General features: G+C 39.6%; 2 protein-coding genes across 3 annotated transcripts; one reads left to right on the top strand and one right to left on the bottom strand.

Moving 5' to 3' along the window:
• Positions 1-543: 543 nt before the first annotated feature.
• On the top strand, positions 544-14,859 carry igf2bp2a (insulin-like growth factor 2 mRNA binding protein 2a). Of its 2 annotated transcripts, XM_022680047.2 has the most exons (13): positions 545-881; positions 4,871-4,933; positions 5,494-5,761; positions 6,877-7,011; positions 7,115-7,237; positions 7,729-7,864; positions 8,386-8,520; positions 8,894-8,962; positions 9,889-10,005; positions 11,065-11,139; positions 11,405-11,536; positions 12,049-12,162; positions 12,706-14,859. In XM_022680047.2, the coding sequence occupies exons 3-13, from the start codon at positions 5,565-5,567 to the stop codon at positions 12,799-12,801; spliced, it is 1,329 nt and encodes a 442-aa protein (XP_022535768.1). In that variant the 5' UTR covers positions 545-881; positions 4,871-4,933; positions 5,494-5,564; the 3' UTR covers positions 12,802-14,859. The 2 variants fall into 2 exon arrangements, with proteins under 2 accessions (XP_022535770.1, XP_022535768.1); XM_022680049.2 differs by lacking the exon at positions 8,894-8,962 and having other exon boundaries at positions 544-881.
• Positions 14,860-16,096: 1,237 nt separating this feature from the next.
• tmem41aa (transmembrane protein 41aa) lies at positions 16,097-21,445 on the bottom strand. The gene is made up of 5 exons (XM_007233767.4): positions 21,274-21,445; positions 20,566-20,716; positions 19,641-19,802; positions 18,749-18,887; positions 16,097-18,644 (listed from the first exon to the last, which is right to left on the bottom strand). The coding sequence occupies exons 1-5, from the start codon at positions 21,390-21,392 to the stop codon at positions 18,427-18,429; spliced, it is 789 nt and encodes a 262-aa protein (XP_007233829.2). The 5' UTR covers positions 21,393-21,445; the 3' UTR covers positions 16,097-18,426.
• Positions 21,446-22,402: the final 957 nt, after the last annotated feature.

Below are 22,402 nucleotides of genomic sequence, written 5' to 3'. Positions count from 1 at the left end.
AGCCCATTCCTGACACCTAAAATAATAATTAAAAATGTTGAGATGCTATCATAATTTTGAGAGATTAAATTGAGATCTTTTAGATATAGACATTTTAGATACTAAGTTGTTATTAAGTTGTTAATTGGTTATTTGATTATATTTTTGCTGGCTTAGTATCTCAAAATTTATTTAATTTATTATTCATCTAATATTTTAAGTGGCAGGAATGGGCTTTTATGAAGTTCCTGGAATAGAAAAAAAAATATTTAAAATAAATAATTTGCAGTATGTTGTTATACGATTATTATTATGCAAACACTTTTTTAATTAAACCCTCTAAACAGCACTGTAAAATCACTGTAGGAAGTAGACCTATAAAGACACTTATGAAGTGTTAAAATGAACATCAGTTTTATGTTTAACATTTAGTTAGGGTGATGACATTATGTATGCTTTGTTATAAACTGTACTTATATTAAATCTGTGTATCTTGTTTGTAGAAACAGGTGTGGTGTAGAAAGGGACATTTAAATAGTAATTATTAATATTAGCATATTTTATTCAACGCGCACTTCGCCAGAATCTGTCTGATCGATGTAGGTGATTGATAATAGGTTTGGGTTTGGATTTGAGCTCGTGCTGTGTTGTGGGTGAAGCGCGCACGGGCTGCAGGCAGTGTGTGTGTGTGTTCGTTCACTCCGCGCGCGACCTGTCGGGGTGCGCGCGCCGGGCTGCTGTTATTTTCCAGCGATTTTTTTGTTCTGATTTTATCGGGAAGCAGCGCGCGCTGGGATCCCGCTGAACTGCATACCCTCGCGACCCCCGGGGGCCCGGGGGGCTTTATACGAGGAGCCTTTCTGCGGAGTGCTGGGGGTCCCGAGCACAGCGCTCGCAAACAGGTAGGTGTGTATGTGTCTGTGTGAGGGGCCTAGACCTAACCTGAACCAATGCACTGGAATAGTGCAACAGTAGAACAGTGCACTGAAGCACAGGTACAGTACAGGTAATAGAACAGAACATTGCACAGGTACAGTACAGGTTATAAAACAGCGGAAAAGTAGAACAGTGCGCGGAAGCACAGGTACAGTACAGGTAATAAAACAACAGAACAGTAGAACAGTGCGCGGAAGCACAGGTACAGTACAGGTAATAAAACAACAGAACAGTAGAACAGTGCACTGAAGCACAGGCACATTACAGGTTACTAAAACAGTAGAACAGGTTATAAAACAGCGGAACAGAAGAACAGTGCACTGAAGCACAGGTACAGTAAGGGTTATAAAACAGCGGAATAATAGAACAGTTTACTGAAGCATAGGTACAGTACAGGTTACTAAAACAGCAGAACAGTAGAACAGTGCACTGAAGCACAGGTACAGTACAGGTAAAAAAAAACAGTAGAACATGTTATAAAACAGTGGAAAAGTAGAACAGTGCACTAAAGCACAGGTACAGTACAGGTTATAAAACAGTGGAAAAGTAGAACAGTGAACTAAAGCACAGGTACAGTACAGGTAATAAAACAGTAGAACAGTGCACTGAAGCACAGGCACAGTAAGGGTTAAAAAACAGTGGAACAAGAGAACAATGCATTGAAGCACAGGTACAGCACAGGTTACTAAAACAGCGGAACAGTAGAACAGTGAAGGTGTACTAATCGATGTTTGGAGTAGGAATTCATTGCATTCAGCCACAAGAGCATTAGTCGCCACCCCACCTCATCCCCAATTCCCACTGTCTCACTGCTTGGGGCTTTATACCACTCTAGTCCTATTTTATTGGCAGTAATTCTCTACATGGACTAGGACGATGTGCGTGTGTGTGTGTGTGTGTGTGTGTATGTGTGTGTGTGTGTGTGTGTGTGTGTGTGTGTCCTGGCCTTGTCAGCAGCTGTCACATAAAATATGTTTAACATGGAGGAGCTGTAAATATTTCAGAGCATCTGGACTGCTCTTCAGCTCAGAAATATAACAGGCTTTGAATAGGAAAGAACAGGTGGGACAGGGAGGTTGCAGGACCAGGAGGGAGGCAGGATCAGGACACTGAAAGGGGCAGGAAGGGGCAAATAACATTGCAAGTACTTAATGGAACAGGAGTGTTGAAGGACCAACAGGAAGCAGGAACAGGGCACTGCAGGAGTGATGCAGGACTTGGATGGGACAGGAATAGAAAAAGAACATTGCAAGCACTGGATTGGACTGGAGTGTTGCAGGACCAGGAGGGAGCAGGGTATGGTGCAGAAACGTTGCAGGACCTGAATATTGGAGAATATTGGAGAAGTGGGCAAGAAGAGGACTGTGTAGGAGTGTTGCAGGAATTCAAAGGAAGCAGGAATAGGAAAATAATAAAGAGAGTACTGGATGGAACAGGAGTATTGCAGGACCAAGGGGGCAGAACCTAGAGGGGATTGGAATTTTAATAGGAAAGGAAAATTTCAGAACCTAGATGAGACAGGAGTATTGAATAAGCAGGAGGGGGTCATAAACAGGAGAGTGTAGGAATATTGCAGGAACTGGATCGGACTGGAATATTTCAGGAGCAAAACAATGTTGCCGGCACTGAAAGGGGCAGAATAGGAGAATAATTTTGCAGGTACTTTATGTGACAGGAGTGTTGCAGGACCAATAGGGGACAGGAATAGGGGTAAAGGAGTGATGCAGGACCTGAATGTGACAGGATTGTTGCTGGAATGCAAAGGGGCATGAATAGGAAAACAGAATTGTAAGAACTGGCTGGTGCAGGAATGGGAAAGAGGCAGGAATGCCCTCTGACTCTAACACTCTCTCCCCTCTCTCACACACTTTTCACACTGATTTCCTCTCCCAGTTGTTCCCAGCAGGCGATTGTGTATTGTGTGTGCAGAGGGACAGTGGGGTGGATGATCCTGGTCCTGTTGCTCCGTCACACTGAGGCTTTGTCTCCTTCTCTCTGACTGAAATGCCTTAGCCTTCACTGTGGGAAACAGTCAATGAACACATTCAGGAAAATCTCCCTGTTAAATATTTCTGCTGTTTAGAGCAGTCTCCTACACAGCAGAAGGGAAAACACACCCATTCAGTACTGCAGACCAGTATTCCACTAGTAAACTCCACCATTGTCACTCACACAATCTGATAATTTACTCACAAGTACCTAATCTACTATAGAATATCCACTGATATTCTTAATTATCTCTATTCAAAATAACATTCCTTAGGTGGTAGTTAGAGTTTGCATCCGACTGGTTCAGTGTTAGAGCAGATAGAGTTAATAATAGAGTTGGTTGGGGTCAGATTAGGGTCCTATTAGATCAGGATTGGGCTGAGAATTGGGGTAAATTGGGATCAGATAGATCAGAATTGGGGTTAGTTGGTACTAGGTAGGGTCAGGATTGAAGTCTGTTGATGTCCAAGAAGGCCAGGATTAAAGTCAGGATTGGGGTCAGGAATGGGCTCAGTTGGGATCAGATAGGTCATAATTGGGGTTAGTTGGGGTCCTATAAGACCAGGATTGGGATCAGATAGGTTCAGGATTGGGGTTAGTTGGGTTCAGATAGGGTCAGGATTGCGGTTAGTTGGGATCAGATAGGGTCAGGATTGCGGTTAGTTGGGATCAGATAGGGTCAGGATTGGGGTTAGTTGGGATCAGATAGGGTCAGGATTGGGGTTTGTTGGGATGAGATAGGGTCAGGATTGGAGTCAACTGGGACTAGATAGGGTCAGGATTGGGGTCAGTTGGGACTAGATAGGGTCAGGATTGGAGTCAATTGGGACTAGATAGGGTCAGGATTGGGGTTAGTTGGGATCAGATAGGGTCAGGATTGGGGTCAGTTGGGATCAGATAGGGTCAGGATTGGGGTCAATTGGGACTAGATAGGGTCAGGATTGGGGTCAGTTGGGAGATAGGGTCAGGATTGCGGTTAGTTGGGATCAGATAGGGTCAGGATTGGGGTTAGTTGGGATCAGATAGGGTCAGGATTGGGGTTTGTTGGGATGAGATAGGGTCAGGATTGGAGTCAATTGGGACTAGATAGGGTCAGGATTGGGGTCAGTTGGGACTAGATAGGGTCAGGATTGGAGTCAATTGGGACTAGATAGGGTCAGGATTGGGGTTAGTTGGGATCAGATAGGGTCAGGATTGGGGTCAGTTGGGATCAGATAGGGTCAGGATTGGGGTCAATTGGGACTAGATAGGGTCAGGATTGGGGTCAGTTGGGACTAGATAGGGTCAGGATTGGGGTCAGTTGGGATTAGATAGGGTCAGGATTGGGATCAGTTGGGATAAGATAGAGTCAGGATTGGGGTCAGGATCAGTTTGGGTCAGACAGGGTCAGAGACCGAGTGCAAAAATTACTTAGACAAACATGAATAATTAACTTTATCTGGCTAACAATAATTCAGATTCAGAGTGTCCACTAAAACTCAGCTACTCCATGTAATGCAGAGGGTCTATTTCAATTACTATGTCCATCCCTCCATTCTTAAATTTCTTATATCTTATGATATATCAAAATAAGTTTAATAAACTGATTTCTAGTAGAAAATAAAATACTCTAAACCTGTGATGGCTTCACGTTTGAGAGACATTGTGCTGTCCATGCTTATATACAGTTACTGGTTTGTGTGTGTGTGTTTTTCTCATTAGCCTGAACACACTTGCTTTGATGTGAGAGCCACTCCCCCTGCCCATTGTCCTCTTTTCCTGTACAGTACCAGAAATAGCAAAACACACACAGACACACACACACACACTGACAGACAAGAGGTTTGCCATCCAAAACAGTGTGTGTGTGAAAGCAGAGAAAATTTGAACAGAAAAGTATTATTTATTTATTAATTAATCTCTCTCTCTCTCTCTCTCTCTCTCTCTCTCTCTCTCTCTCTCTCTTTCTTTCTCTTCCTCGCTCTAGGGAATGAAGTGATACTAGTGTGGTAGTGAATGTTACACACTCTACGCAGAAGGAGGCTAAAGTGTAAGAGCACTAGTGCACTATCCATCAACCACTCATCTGTAATTCATAGTGGATAATAAGACATTCATAGATTCAATGTAGTTCATGGTAGCTACTGAATAATTTTAAAATTTAAAGTATTGACTGGACAATGTATAGTAGATTCTGAATTATTCATAGTGGATACTGAATAATTCATAATAGATACTGAAAAGTTACTTTTGGGTTCTAAATAATGCATAGTGGATGCTGAATAATTCATAATAGATATTAAATAATCCATAATCGATTCGAAATAGTTCATAGTACGCAATAAATTCATAGTGGATAGCAGATTTCTTTACCTATTGTTCCAAAACATATAGTCCAATCTTTATTAAACTTCATTAACTTCAAAAACCCATTATCCCTTTTTGCTAGGTTTCACCAGGTTCTTATAGAGAGAGCATGGAGTCAGTTCTCAGCATTAGCCACAGTTTTCAGACAACAGACATTAGACAACAGTTTTCAGTGTTCATACTGAATCCCGGTGTTAATTGTGATCGAGTGTGTGTCTGTGTGTTTGTGTTTGTGACTTTCAGAGTGGTGGAGAAGTTAGAAGTCAGGGCACCAGTGTAAGGATTGCTCCGTCAGAGTCCGCTACATACTGGATATGGACCCCGACACCCCACAGCCCTCACGCAGTGGCCGGGACCCTCGCCTGCCCGGCCCCTCGGGAGAGCTCTCAGGTTTCCGGAACAAACCTCCAGACTTCCCCCTGCGCATGCTGGTGCCCAGCCAGTTCATAGGAGCCATCATCGGCAAGGAGGGGCTGACCATCAAAAACCTCACCAAGCAAACACAGGCCAAGTGAGTACCGGTCAGACCGGTCAGGAGACGGCACTGATATTATTATGTTTTCACATTGTAATGGTACAGAATTATCCAGAATATTTAAGGCATTTTGTTTTACACCAGAAAGTCTGGACCAGAGTGACAACCAAGGTTGATGTGTTTGTTACATTATAAAGACTGTTTTAGGTCTATTTAGTTTTGATTTAACACTGCAGTTTAGCAATTATTTACCACTTTAAAATAAAGCTCCTTTATAAAGGATTTATATATATAGTTTATAAAAGAGTTAATTAATGCTTAGAAATTAAGTAATAAATACTAACATTAATTAGCACTTACAACACCGAAATATACAGAACAACAGTGACAAAAACTTTTTTTAACATCTAATAACGTCTAATAAAATAATACAGAACTTCAGTTTATTCCCTTAATATGTTGTTATGGTTAAAATAATAAAGTTATTAACAGATACGTTTTATGCCGACTAATGGAAAAGACAAAGTAAGATAAGCATCCTGAAAGATCTGAGGTTTGAAAGTATAAACAAAAGTGTAATCCATATTTGGAACATGAAAAGTCACTTTCTATTCATGTGTTGTAACTCCCTTTAAACTATTTATAAACCCTTTATAAAGGAGCCTTATTTTAAAGTGGTACCAGCAATTAAAGATCTTTGGTACATCCTGCTGTGATTACATATGTGGGCAGAGCCTCTTTAGACGGATAGGTGGATGGTTGGATAGATGGATGGATAGAAAGATAGTCTAGTTTTTCTTATGATCATTAATTAGGGGAGTTGCTTTCCAGGTGTTGTGCCGAATTTTGCCTTCCTGCCAGAATCTGACTCCCTTTACGTGCAGCTGCATCTCAGAGCAGAATGAGTGTAACAAATTTCCTTCAGATCTCTTTTATTTCTGTTTATAAATAATGGTTAATCTACAGTTACAGTAGATACAGAAACACCAGAACTATAATATGTTGAACCCACACTGATGTGTGATGTGTGCACATGAAGGGGAGCAGATTTTGACAAAACACCACATGTTGTAATTATTTTATCGTTTACTGTAGGGTACCGATAGGCTGGCTACAACTATATTGTGTCTGTGTGTGTGTGTGTGTGTTAGGGTGGATATCCACCGTAAGGAGAATGCAGGAGCAGCAGAGAAGCCCATCACCATCCACTCCACCCCGGAGGGCTGCTCCGCCGCCTGCCGCATGATCCTCCAGATCATGCAGAAAGAAGCCAACGACACCAAGGTGTAAGTCCTAAACCTGCTTTACGACCTAAACCCTAAATCATAAAAGCTATAAACCCTAAACTATAAACCCTGTGTGTGTGTGTGTGTGTGTGTGTGTGTGTAGTACAGTAGAGATCCCTCTGAAGATTCTGGCTCATAACAGTCTGGTGGGTCGGCTGATCGGGAAGGAGGGGAGGAACCTGAAGAGGATCGAGGAGGAAAGCGGGACCAAGATCAACATTTCATCGTAAAAACAGTTTTTAAGTGATCTGATTTCTAATGTAATTAGATTAGATTACATTTATTACTAAATTATTAATTACAAACACTATATTTACATGCATATGAACTTGAGTAACATTCCATTCATAATCAATGTGGTTTAATATAAGGAAAACCCTTTATAAAAGCTTAAACTCTTCTGGAAAGGCTTTCCACAAGGTTTAAGAGTGTGTTTATGAGAGTTTTTGTCCATTGCTTTGTGCACTGGTGTGCAGTCATGTTGGAACTGGAAGGGGTTGTTCCCAAACTGTTCCTGGAAAGTTGAGAGCATGAAATTGTCCAAAATCTCTTGGACTGTTGAAGCATTAAGAGTTTCTTTTACTGAAACTAAGGGGACGGAAATCCATTCCCTGAAGCTCTATGAACAGTTTTTGAGCTAATCTAATGGCCACTGTAATTTTGTTGCTGTCTTGTGTTTTGTTACTAATCATTATGAGATCTCTCTCTCTCTCTCAGGCTGCAGGACGTGAGTGTGTATATCGCGGACAGGACGATCACGGTGAAGGGCAGTGTTGATGCGTGCTGTAGAGCTGAGGAGGAGATCATGAAGAAACTGAGGGAAGCGTACGACAATGACACCTCTGCTGTTAATGTGAGCTGATTACCTCCATCACTGCCTCAGAAACACGCTGTACAGATAACATGTAGATCTGTAGGCCTATTAACCTGTAGATATGTGATGCTCTGTCATAGGCTAGTGAAGGTTAATGTGTACAGCGAATTGTACAAAAACATTCATAAATACGACAAAATATAACAAGACAAATTAACTTTGTGACAAGTTGTACTATTTGATACTGCTTTTAAAAATGTTTAGTGATAGATATATGATACAATATTGATATTAATATTTTCTTCAACACCTATTTATTTTAATTAATTAATAAATTAATTGGTCCAGGGAAAAAAGGTACTTTATATAATAAATATAATCTTATTTTTCATATAAAATGCACATAATTACTGAATGAAGTGATGCCTCCACCTAGTGCTCCTCAGCAGTACTGCAGCACTATTCGTTTAAAGGAATTCCGTTATAACATGTGTGTTAATGTATGTGTGTGTTAATGTATGTGTGTGTGTGTGTGTGTGTGTGTGTCCTCCATCCTGCAGCACCATACAGGTCTAATCCATGGAATGAACCTCAACACTTTGGGCATCTTCTCCTCAGGGCTCTCCATGCTTCCCTCAAACTCCTCCCCATACAGGACCCCCAACACACCACACACTGCCTACAGCCCCATAATGGTACATACACACAAATACACACACAGTGTGCACCACATTAACACACACACACACAACTCACATCGTCTGGTAATGAATAGAAGCCTGTGAATGGGCAGAAGCCGGTGGATGGGCTGTAATGTGTCGTTCTAGAGCTTTGACTATGTTTGAGCTGCTTTACAGATTTCTGCCATATTTTTCTCCTAATAAAAACATACGTCATGTTGAGGACAGTCATACTGAATTATAAGATATTAAAGACACTGCAAAAAAGCAAAAATAATTGCAATAAAAAGGAAGTGTCTGATAATTCTAGTCAAAAGGAAGATAAAAGTTACTGGGAACATTTAATTATTATAAATTTAGTCTAATACGGGCGATGTTTATTGAGCAGGGTCACTCTGCAAACCTGGCGGGCCTGTATGGACGTTCACCAGCTGCTGCTCACACTCACTCTCACTCAGTAAGTACCTCACACTCACACATACTCACTCTCACACAGTGAAAACCTCTTCTTATTACATTAAAGGAGTAATCTAATATTTTTCATCTGACTGAAAAAGAGCTTTGCAGATAGAGGTAGAGCAGTATTGTGGCATAGGTGCACAGCAAAGTTAACATTTTCAGTGTATATAGCATAGACTGTATATAGCTGGACAGAGCATGGTCTCTCAAAAGTGAAGCCGCCACAGGTCGGGCGCCCCCTGCTGTTCGGTTTCAGAAAGCTGTGTAACCCCACCCATCCCCATAGGTTTCAATGGCAAAACAGAAAACTTTCAATCACGTTTTTTTCTAATATACTGTAATTCTACCTTCATTATTTAAACGCAGCAGCTAGTGTCACCTCTGCTTATATTGTCACATTTTTATATTCCCACAGAATTCGTTTTTATAAACGTTATTGAGCTCTATTCAAAAAAGGTGTGGTTATTGTAAAAGGGCTGATTATGGGCGGGACCAATAGCAGACCTTCAGCTCCGCTCCGCCCCGCTCTGCAGTCTGTGACCGCGACGCATCCCTCAGGGGCGGGGTTATTTAAATGAGTAGGCGGTCTCTCCACAGTCTTTCTCCCTCCTCTGGTCTCTACTGCGCAGAATCGGGTGTCAGGATCGCCAGCATGGCGGAAGATTTTGGCTTCATTTTTATTGAATGAATGGGAACGGAGAAACGGCCTCCATCTTTTTTTACAGTCTCTTGTATAAAGTGTTAATTTAACAAATGTAACCAGTAACTCAGAAAACCATGCAGGTGCTTAAATAGGCTCTTGTACAAGTTATACAGCTTTTCCCCCTATTGTTACAACCTATTCTAACTATTTGAACTATTGTCAATACACCCCTGTTTGTGTTTGTGTGTGTGTGTGTGTGTGTGTGTATGTGTGTGCTGCAGGCTGCTGAGCAGGAGGTGGTCTACCTCTTCATCCCCACCCAGGCTGTGGGGGCTCTGATTGGGAAAAAGGGACAGCATATTAAACAGCTCGCACAATACGCTGGAGCATCTATTAAGGTACCGCTGCCGAACCACTGACCCTCTCAGCCCTGCAGTTATTCTTATTATCCTCTCTGTACCTGATCTTCTGTTTGCATTCTGTAATAACTTTAATAAATTAACCCTTGTGTGGTGTTCAGGTCTGTGGGACCCGTTTTCATTTTTCATCAAATGATACTAAAAATATATTTTTTCTAACTCAAACTCATTGGCATTGGCTCATTTTTTGTGAAAAACATATATCAAAACACATTTTCGATAAATACACACTGTACCCCCCTCCCCCCTACACATTTATATTACATACAGTATGTTTGGCCAAGGGCTAATAAACATTGCTTCATTTGTAAATTTGAAACTAAACAAATTTTCTACTCATATCTTGAGTTTAATTCATTTTCTTTTACATTTTATTAAAAAACTAATAAAAAAAAGAGTAGCACTTTTTGAAAGAAATGTAACATAAGAAAGGTAAAGGGTAAATATTAACCATGTAAGCTGTTTATATTGCTTGTAATTTAGGTGAAGCGAGCATGTGTAAAGCATTTTAATGTAAAATTGCTTAATTTTGCTGAATTAAATACAAGTAACAAAGTAAACGAGTAACAAAAATATGAACAGCACACAAGGGTTAATATAATTACACACTTAATTACATCATGTAATGGTTTCTGTTCTGTACTTTTGGACATGAAGAAACTACAAATATATAGAGCACCCTGCACTCATACACTATAATCCTGCATCGATCCTATGGCATAGCCTACAAGTAACTACGTAGCCTAGCCTACAGATTAGCCTTATGCACACCTCCACAGAAATGTAACTACGTGTCGTGAGACACAGACAGCAGCAGCTGTGGTTGGTCTGCCAAACCTAGGGTTATTCTGACCCCAGAAGCATAAACGCACACAGCAGCATAGGGCACTCACACAGGTTACAGTGCGTTGACTCGCTGCAGAAGTATAAACCAGCCTTAAGTGTATAACTGATGGAGTGTGACAGAGTGTGTATTAGAGTGTAATAAAGTGTGTATTAGAGTGTGTATTAGAGTGTAATAGAGTGTGTTGTGTGCAGATCGCTCCTGCAGAGAATCCAGATGTTACAGAAAGAATGGTCATCATCACTGGACCTCCTGAAGCTCAGTTTAAGGTAAAGTCTCAAATTTACACTAATCACACACTACCCTTACACTAATCACACAATAGTCACATACTCACACACTGCACCTACACTCAGTTACACTAATCACATTAATCTCTTACTAATCACACATCAGTAACACACTCGACTTATCATAAGTACACTCAACTCAGACTGATCAAACTATACTCACAATACTTACATTGCACTTATTCTAATCACACTAAGCTCACACTACTCACACTAATCACACACTGCACTCCCCTGTGTGCAGGCTCAGGGCAGGATATTTGGAAAGCTAAAGGAGGAGAATTTTTTCTCGGCGAAAGAGGAAGTGAGGCTGGAGACCCACATCAAAGTTCCCTCCTCTGCAGCTGGACGGGTCATAGGGAAAGGCGGGAAAACGGTTAAAACTCTATTAATTATTATTTATTTGTTGTTTTTTGGCAGTGTGTGCTGGATGTTGATGATCATTGGTCAGTGATGGTGGCCAGTAGGGGTGGGCAATATTATATCGTATACAATATATCGTGACACAGAAATATTGTGATATTAAAAATGCATATCGTGATAATAGGGCTGTTCTGTCTTAAAAGTAGTCTATTATTTACTGTGAAGCTTTAGGTTTATTTATTGTATAATTGTTTTAGTTTGCAGTTTATATGCATGCACTAAATATTCTGCAATATTTTTGCTGCATTATATTATTTTATGCTATATTATTTATTTTGCCACATTATGATTATGCTGTTATACTATTATACTATATTCCTGAAATGAATAAATTATTATCCTATATCGCTAAGTATATCGTTATCGCAAAAATACCATGAAATATCGTGATATTATTTTAGAGCCATATCGCTCACCCCTAGTGGCCAGTCATTTTGGTCGGTGATGGTGGTCTGTGATTTTCAGGTTAATGAGCTGCAGAATATGAGCAGTGCTGAGGTCATAGTGCCCCGTGATCAGACTCCAGACGAGAACGACGAGGTGTTTGTAAAAATCAGCGGCCATTTCTTTGCTAGCCAGGTCAGAATTATATCAACTACATCTACAGCTTTAAACATGTATCATTTGTTGTTATGATTATTATTATTATTATTATTATTATTATTATTATTATTATTATTATTATTATTATTATTATTATGTGTATATTGTGCAATGTTTAGATAATGTGTACATTGACGTTTTAATAAAAAATCTAGTCGGTAATTTTTGTACTATATAACAGGTTTAGAAAATGACAGGTTTATGTATGTAACTGGTGTAGTGTATAATGTTTAGTATATAATGAGTATGGTGTGTAACAGATTTAGTATGCTACTGGTTTAGTATGTAAATAATACATTATGTAATGAGTTTAATGTGTAACAGGTTTAGTGTGTAATTTATATATATGTATATTATATACTTAGTGGTGTAGTATATAAAAGGGTTAGTATGTATGTGGTGATTTAAATTACTGGTGCAGTAAATAATAAGTGTAACGTATAACATGTTTAGTATTTAACAATCGTATTAATGTATCGGTGTGTGTTAGTTAATGTATATGTGTGTGTGGTTTTACAGACAGCACAGAGGAAGATCAGGGAGATAATTCAGCGGGTCAGGCGTCATGAGCAGAAACAACATCTTGGACCCTCAGAACCGCACAACTCCCAGTGACCTCCAGGGGACGACCACAGCTGGCGAATGTAGTCCTCCTGGCCAGCAGGGGGAGCCAGGGTGTCCTACCAAGCAGAGTGATCTACAGCGTGTGTGTGGCGTGAGAGTGTGTATTGCAGATTGTGACAGTGGTGCTAACATCCTGATAGCCACTGTTCATCATCTGGCCATGTAGCCAATAAATGAAAAGAAGGCGGGGCTTGCACTGTGGACACACCCCTGGGCGTGTTATTCTGAGGAGTGTATGAACCGTATAGCCGTAACGTTTGGGCTTACCTTAGGAGGAGCTGGATACGTCGTTCTACTGCAGAACTGACCTGTGTAGAACAGAACATGGACAGAACCGAGCTAAAAAAACATACAGGGGTTGGACAATGAAACTGAAACACCTGGTTTTAGACCACAATAATTTATTATCCCAACGGACAGTTCTGGTGGAAACAGGAGAGTTGATGTGCACATTCAATTCTGCCGTAATTTGGGCAGCCATGGTTTTATGTTTTATGGATCCTCTTGCGTCCACAGTTAATCCTGTTGGATGTGGTTGGTCCTTCTTGGTGGTATGCTGACATTACCCTGGATACCGTGGCTCTTGATGTATCACAAAGACTTGCTGTCTTGGCACCAACAGCAAGACGTGCACCAACAATTTGTCCCATAATGTTGTGTGCATTGCAATATTTTGAGTAAAACTGTGCTCTTACCCTGCTAATTGAACCTTCACACTCTGCTCTTACTGGTGCAATGTGCAATTAATGTAGATTGGTCACCAGGCTGCTCCAATTTAGCCATGAAACCTCACACACTGAAATGACAGGTGTTTCAGTTTTATTGTCCAACCACTGTAGGTATCGTTACACACTGTTATCGCAGATGTTTCTATGTAGCAGATTTAATTTTTATTTTAGAATCAGCAAAAAAAGTTCTGTAGTTGATTACAGCTGCACCATATGTCCAAATGTTTGTGGACAACCTTTCTTTTTTTTATACATTTATTTCTTATTTTGTTCCCATTTTCTCCCCAGTTTACAAGGCCAATTGCCCAACCCACTCATTAGGCCTCTTTTTGAACTGCTGCTGATGCATTGTAGCATTACCGAGTAGCATCACAGCGCTAACACTCGGAGGAAAGCGCAGCGACTCGGTTCTGAATCATCAGCTCACAGACGCAGCCTTGTGCTGATCCACATCACCCTAGGAGTGATGAGGGGAGGGAGCACCATCTACTGTACCCACCCAGATAGAGCAAGACCAATGGTGCTCTCTCAGGGCTCCAGCAGCTGATGGCAAAGTACATTAACAGGATTCGAAACGGCTATCTCCTGTTGTGGATAACCTTTCTGATGAATGCATTTTACCTACTTTAGATTGCATCCATTGCTGACACAGATGTGCAGATCCGTGCACAACGTCTAGTCTAGTGCCTATAGAGAAGTACTGCCAATAGAATAGGACTCTCTGGAACAGATAAACAATTAACATGAACCTACTGACGCCATGTCTAATGCCAGGTGTAGACAAGGTCCTTGCATTGAGCTATAGGGCAGGGGAACTGTAATTTTATGTAGATTTTAAGTCACATGTCCTAATAACATGCGGTGTGACATGTCCGGTGTGTGATGGCAGTGTAGGGATTTGGTGTGAAATAGTTTTTTTTCTGTAAAGTCACTACAACACAAATTTAGCCAGAGTACTGTTATTTACTATCCATACCCACCAATAAACATTTAATTATTCAATTATGAAGTGAAAATTGAATGCTACTAACAACAAAATGCTAAAGTTGCATTAATAAATGAATTATTTTTTATTAATAAGTGCAGTTTTTGGGACTGATGGCTTAGATTTTGAAGTTACCACTGACCACAATTTGAAGATATCACAATACTGTCATTCTGTCAGTGGAATCTAAGTCATTGGTAAATGCTGGGCGTGGCTCAGGTTCAGGCCTCATTATCGTTGCTATCAGGGTCATTACTGTCTGACTGAATAAACAACTGATTTCATAGTGGATTCAGACTAACCCAAATCTAATAAAACAGCTGTAGTTCTACTGAAGCTCTTGTGATTGGCTGTTTCTTCATTATGATGATTTTCTACACACATTTTATCACCTTGACACTCCAGTCAACATAGCTGCATGCATAACTGTTAGGAATAAGTTAAATGTTTTTCTTAATTAAGTGCATTAAGCTAGATACTGCACTTTCACAATACACACAGCCACTGGGGGGAGGTATCTCTCTTCTTAAGATCCTGAAGTTGAGCCAATAAACCATATGTTTTTTTTATTAATAGTTGAAATGTGTTCCATAGAAGTGAACATGAAATCAGCTCTCCCTCCTGCCCCGCCCCTAAACCCATACATCACCCAGAGCCCCTGCCATTTTTTTGCCTTTCACAAATTTGAGCTGAGAGTGGAGACAGCTAAATCAGGATGTTTAGTTCCCCTTTAAAGTCTGTCAACTGGGCAAATTCTCTTTGAGTGCATTGTAGGGGCATGTCTTGGAGTCAGCGATCTCTCACCAGGAGGTATACTACCCCAGAATTAGCCTCTGAGAGCCCTTTTTTAAGGCACTTTTATGCCCCTTTGTGGTGAGACAGACCACAACTGTAACCATATACAGGGGTTGAACAATGAAACTGAAACACCTGGTTTTAGAGCACAATAATTGATTGTGGTGACGGACAGTTCTGGTGGAAACAGGAGAGTTGAGGTGCACATTGAATTCTGCGTGATTTGATCAGCCGTGGTTTTATGTTTTTTGGATACAATCCAGGTTAGCACCCGAACATCCCTTTCAGACAGCTTCCTCTTACAGTGTCCACAGTTAATCCTGTTGGATATGGTTGGTCCTTCTTGGTGGTATGCTGACATTACCCTGGATACCGTGGCTCTTGATACATCACAAAGACTTGCTGTCTTGGTCACAGATGCTCCAGCAAGGCGTGCACCAGCAATTTGCCCCTTTTGAACTCTGCTATGTCTCCCATAATGTTGTGTGCATTGCAATATTTAGAGCAGAACTGTGCTCTTACTCTGCTAATTGAACCTTCACACTCTGCTCTTACTGGTGCAATGTGCAATTAATAACGATTGGCCACCAGGCTGCTCCAATTTAGCCATGAAACCTCACAAACTAAAATGTACATATGTGCCTTAGAAAGAACTGCATGTTATGTCTGAGTTTTGTCGAAATCTGGGATGCGTTATTTTTTATTTGTGTTATTATGAGTGTGCATACTAAATACAGCACATGTAGTCCAATTTCTAAAAACATTAAAGAGTCAGTACTGCCAGAATAGTTTTGTTTTTATTGAAAATGTTCACAATATTCAATAATAAATCTTTTACACAGTTAAATTTTCACTTTATACAAAGAATTGTGCTATTTTGACATTTTTGGAAAAAGGCATGAAAAATTACAATGTACAAACAAAGCACAAATACAATAAGAAGTAAACTACACAAATCTGAAACCAAAAAACATGTGTTCACAGATGTTGGCATTAATCACTATATCACTATAAACATTTACAGTTTTACAGATTTACAGCACTGCTGTTCAGATGAAAAGTGCTTCCAAAAGTATTGTTTTTGCTTTAAAACTGTCTATAAACATCAAATTATGAAGTGTGTTGATATAATTGAGTGTACAAAGTTCATTACAATCAATAACTCCCAAATAACCCCGCCCCCAGCCTCCCCAAATATAATAAACATTCCCATATTTTTTATTAACATTAATAAAAACAGCTCTCCAAAGGCACTAATGTGAAGTCACTCAGTAAAGCACCATCAGTACAAAATCATGAATAATCATGAATAATTAATGATCATCCAGCAGGAACGAACCGATGTTTCTCCTTCCAGTGACATCACATAAAAAATAATCGATCACTCATAAATAATTTCAGACCCACAACAGTAATAAACGATAAGGCAGTAATTAAAACACTATAGAACATTTCAGGTGATTGTACTCAGCATTAAAAAATTTATATAAACCAGCAAATGTAGAAAAGCACGGAGAGCAGCACTACGCCTCTCAAAAGTAAAGATTCGATTAGATTCGCTTATACCTTTTGAGACTTGAGAAACTGTCGGGATGTTAAATTTCATTTACAAATTTGGAAATCAGAGGAAAAAATTCACTCTGCTTCTGGTCCTTTAGGCTAAACTGTAAACTCAATGAAGGCAGTCTGAGACACTTGTTCTGTTCAGGTCTATTAAATAAGCAGGTGAGTCTTGCACTGTCTCTGGTCTAAAAGAACTAAAAGGAAAATGGAACCAGTGTCCATGCTCATAAAACCACTGCTATAAATTAAACAACACTGACTGACCATAAATATATAAACCAGTTACACATCTTACATCCAACAGAAGGCAGTTCAGACATTCCAGTCCCCAGACATACATAATTACAAACACACGCATCTTTAAAGTGATAGATCAGTGAAACTCTTCCCATCCCTAATGAAGCTAACAGGTAATAGAGGCTCATGTACCCCAATTAGCATAGTGCTAATAGTCTGCTAACATCTTCACTTAATCAGTACCTATTACGAACTACACCACATTTTAATTTTACTGGTAAACAGGTGTGAATTAAAGATAAAATTTGTCTATTTTCTGTAAGTGGGTGTGGCTTAATGAAGTAATTAATTCAGGTTCTGGAAGTGGGTGTGGTCTAAAACAGAAGTGATTTTAGGTTCTGGGAGTGGGTGTGGCTTAAGGCAAAAAATAGTTTGGGTTCTGAGAGTGGGTGTGGTTTCATGCAGAAATTAGTTCAACTTCTGACAATGGATGTGGCTTAAAGGCAAAAGTGAGTTCAGGTTCGAAAGTGGGTGTGGTTTAAGGTAACAATAAGTTCCAGTTCTAAAAGTTTGTGTTTCAGGCAGAAGTTATTTCAGCTTTTGTAAGTGGGTGTGGCTCAAGTTAGAAATGAATTCAGGTTTTGTAAGTGGGTGTGGCTTAAAGACAAGTGACTTCAGCTTCGGGAAGTGAGTGCGGCTTAAGGTAACAATGAGTTCCGGTTCTTAAACTGGGTGTGGTTTTAGGCAGAATGAGTTCAGGTTCTGGAAGTGGGTGTGGTTTCATGCAGAAATGAGTTTAACTTCTGACAATGGGTGTGGCTTAAAGACAAGTGATTTCAGCTTCTGAAAGTGTGTGTGGCTTAAGGCAGAAATTAGTTAAGGTTCTGTAAGTGGGTGTGGCTTTAAGATAGAAATGAGTTCAGGTTCTGTAAGTGGGTGTGGCTTAAAGCAGAAATGAGTGTAAGGTGTTGGACAAATTGCTAAATTTGGTGTTGGTAAATTTACTGATTTATTGATTAATCTTAAATGCTTGATTAAGCAGCTTTAGCTATTTTTATTGTCAGCTCGGGTGTAGCTATGCTGGTTTCTATGGTGTTGCAGGTGGTTGCTATGGTATAATTAGCAGTTGCATCAAAGGTTGTTGCTTTAGGGGTGCCAGCCTGTTGCTGGGATGTTGCTTGGGTTCTCCAGGTGGTTTCCAGAATGTTGCTAGGTGGTTGTTGTGCTGATATTTCACCAAACCATCACTTGTAAATGCCCTTTAGAGCTCAGTGTGTATATGTGTGTGTGTGTTTGTGTTTGTGTGTATCACTGCTGTTTGCGCTCTGAGACGCCGTTGGGCTGCAGGCCGTCCAGTTTTAGGTGGGCGTGGCTGTAGTGGCGTATTATAGCAGCGGGCAGCAGGGCGGCGCCAGCGGCCAGCAGGAGCTTTAGGAGGATACTCCAGGAGAACAGCACATCCAGAGACGTCAAATCAGACAGTACTGATCCCGTCTGCACACACACGAAATTATACGGCATCAGACCTGCAGGAGAACAACACACACACACACACGTTTATAAGACCAGAAAAATTTGCATTTCTTTGAAGTCACAAAAATATATCTCTAAATATATCTCAGAGTTTTACCGATGAAGACGGAGAGGAAGAAGAGGGAGACGGGGATGTTGGCGATGGGGGAGCTCATGTTGAGGAACCAGTTTGGACTCATGGGGAAGAACCTCAGGAAGAGGAGGAAGAAGAACAGACTGCTGCGGTTCTCCTCCACCTAAACACACATACAAATGTCAATTAAAAAAAAAATCTTTCAGTAAAAAACAGCAATTTAAACATTACAAATAGCTTTTATATTTAACAAGGTGCAACAATAACCTCCATATATTTCAGTTAGGTAATCAGAAAAATTCAAAATATGAAATTCACTGCAAATAAAAATAGTTATTTTCAGGTTTCTGGCAGAAACAGCTTCTAGATGCACAGATATCTCCATTATTAACATTTAAAAGTACATTTAATGAATTAAAGACTACATTTCAGTAGGTTAAAAAAATCAGATTTTTCACAATGCTGTGTGAATACTGGAATCTAAGCGTATTCGATTATTTGCACTGTTCGATCCGTAAAAAAAACAAAAAGAAGGATGACCACTCAGAGCTCCACTGTCATGGTTGCAGACCCAAGACATGAACTTCAACACTGCAGCAGAACGGAAATAAAGAAAATATATGGCATTTCCTGTCCTGCTAACAAAACTGAGAAGACAAAAGATGAATCAGATTTGGTGTGAAGTTTCACTAAGTAAAAAAACACAATTTTATTCTGTGTAAAAACTCCTTTGGGTTGATTTCGAGAACATGGATTTAGGTTGTTTTTTATTAAACCATATTGAGTTAAAGTCTGGGTTTAGATTTTTTCTGGATAGTATGGAATTTGAGTCATAGTGTAAATAGCAGTTATATTATAATATTAGATTTTTTTTTTTTTTTTTTAGGTTTTTAATAAAATGGAAAAAAATACCCACTTTTCTCTGCAGCAGAGTAACTTTGACAGGGAAGAGCCGGACGATGTGCTGTTTTCCGAACGCCTGTGAGAGCAGGAAGCAGAGTGTGGCCCCTACAGTGGTCAGAACACAGGCCAGCAGCAGACCCAGCCAGGGTCCAAACAGCGCCCCCGCCAGGATATTCTGAACAACACAAAAACACACATTAAAAAACCTCAGAGCAGAGAGTTAGGGGGGTTATGAATACTTAAGAAGAATAGAAGCTTACCCAGTAAGAATTTGGGTCAGATTCCTCAGCTAGTCCTTACAGTGAAATACAGGCTCTACTGACAGAACTACTATTAAGGCTGCACATGATGACTGTTATTACTGATTAATATCGGTACCACTTTTAAAAAAAAGACTGCCTTTATAAAGGCTTTATAAATGGTTTACAATTAGTTTATTAATGGTTACTAATTAGTACTTTTAAAGTGGTACCTTAATATCTAAGGACTTTTTATAGGACAATTTTATAGTTTATAATTTTACTCATTGACAAAATTAGAGTAGAATGAAGCTTATATGTGTGAATGTAATAATGATGTATGTAAGTGAAATAAGGACTTGTTGAGTATCCTGTTAGTGTCTCTAGCCTGGGTACAAGATAAGATACAGTTGAGAATGGAGGTATGCAGGTCCTGTATGGCATCCTGCAGCACACAGATTTACCCACAGATGTTGCAGCTGGACCTGTAGATCCTGCTTTACTCTTGTAGGTTGCTGAATTTAGCATTCCCATTGCTAAGATACATTTGATGTGTGTGGGTCAGCATTATCCTGCTGGAAAATGCCAGTTGGAAGCTCTGCAGGATGTTGGGAAGAGGGGTGGGTAAACTGAACTATCGCTTTAATCGAGGGAGAGTGTGGGAGTGTGTGTGTGGTTCTTAGTGTAGTAGGGCAGTACCAGCAGGGAGGATCCGGGGATGGCGAAGGCCTGTTTGTAGATGTAGGCGCTGCAGAACAGCAGCAGAACATATCCACTGTGTTCCTGCTGATAGTGCCTCAGCAGAGCCGCCTGCTCCCGAAGCTCCTCTAGATCAGACGGGAACTTCAGCCTGGAACACACACACACAGGCATGCACGCACACACACACCGATAGTTATTATATGGATTATTATAGGAGATCTGTAGTCAATATGGCCTGTATTGAAATGTCAACAGTATAATATTCTGAATTATGCCCTAATGTACTAATATACACATGCCTAGTCATAAATCAAATTCATAATCCTAATGAAGCCATATTCGGAAAATAAAGTTTTTTTTTTTGAGGTGGTGGTTGAGGACGTTTATAATGACCTCCAGATTTAGCATGAGTATTGTTTTTTGACAAGACATGTTATGAGTTGAAAAAAAAGTTAGAATTCAACTAATTCATAATATTATATAAACAATATGATTCATATTTTTCATTTATTACAGCAGAAAATATTTAGCTTCATATATGGTACCCCAATGACTGGAATTGTCCTTTCCACCTTAAATAGTGTAGCACTTACACTGTAACAGCTGCAGCTGATCCAGCAGTTACACTGTGTATACGCTGCACCATTTAAGGTGGAACGGACAATTCCAATCATTGTGGCAGCATGTTAAGGCTACCGTTCCTACCCGGTTCCCGCTTCTGGTTCCCCATCACCCAGGTGAGCTGAGGGCAGGTGAGCGGACAGCAGGTACAGGTAAACGGAGGACAGCAGCAGAACCAGACCCAAACCCAGCACAGACCGCATGTCGGAACCACAGCAGCAGCAGCGGAGAGACCACAACAGCGGAGGGACCGTGGGAGGGTCACGTGGTTCTCAGGAGCCAACCAGATTCCAGTATTCTGCTGTGGCGGCCGCGTCCCAATTTGATCACGTTCACTTCCTGCCTTATTGTTATGAAATACATATAGACGTGTATTAAAAACCAAAGCTGCAACAACACAAATACGAGTATTAACTAAACGAATGCTTTAGTACTAATAATCCTATTAACTTTATACTTTATTCCATTATATATTTGATTTCTAATTAGAAAAAATAATTTCACTAATTAAAATAAGTGTTTAAATAATAATAAAAAAGAAAACCAGTTGTGGAATTAATGTTAACAAAAGCTTAAAATGCCAAGAAATAATACAACAATATAAAACAAATACATACATAAACCTATATCAAACATTACTTCTAAGTTAAACACACACAAAAAAATCAGGTTAAGCACTTGTTCCAAATCATGTATTTAACTTAACAAATATATACACTAAATATTCTCTTTAAATGATGGTGGTATATTGGTATTTTATTGTTAAATAATAATTATATAAACGTGCATTTTCCATAGCTATCATGCACCATCCACCTAATTTGACATTATTTTAATTTTATTTTAATTTAATTTGTTTGATTTTTTAATTCATTTTTAATAATAATTTATTTATTATAAAAATATACACTTTTTTCATTTTCTCTGCGGTGCTGTCCTTGTTTCACCTGTTTATTGTCTTATTAATTGTAAATTTAATATTTTATTTTTGTATTTGCTTTTTTTTGTTTACCTTTTTATTATTATATTTTGATTATTTTAAATTATTTATTTTTTATTGGTTCTGATCTGTGCACTATTATAATTATATAGGTGTATATTATGTCATTCTTTATGCAATTTAATGCAATTACTTAACTTTTATTTATTTAATTTGTTCCAATGTGATTGTCACTTGTATAGGGTGTAGAGAGCAGGGAGCGATTTGGGACAG

This window comes from Astyanax mexicanus, chromosome 11 (assembly GCF_023375975.1).
Source record: "Astyanax mexicanus isolate ESR-SI-001 chromosome 11, AstMex3_surface, whole genome shotgun sequence".
Classification (NCBI taxonomy): Eukaryota; Metazoa; Chordata; class Actinopteri; order Characiformes; family Acestrorhamphidae; genus Astyanax; species Astyanax mexicanus.
This window is presented reverse-complemented; position numbering and strand designations above follow the sequence as displayed.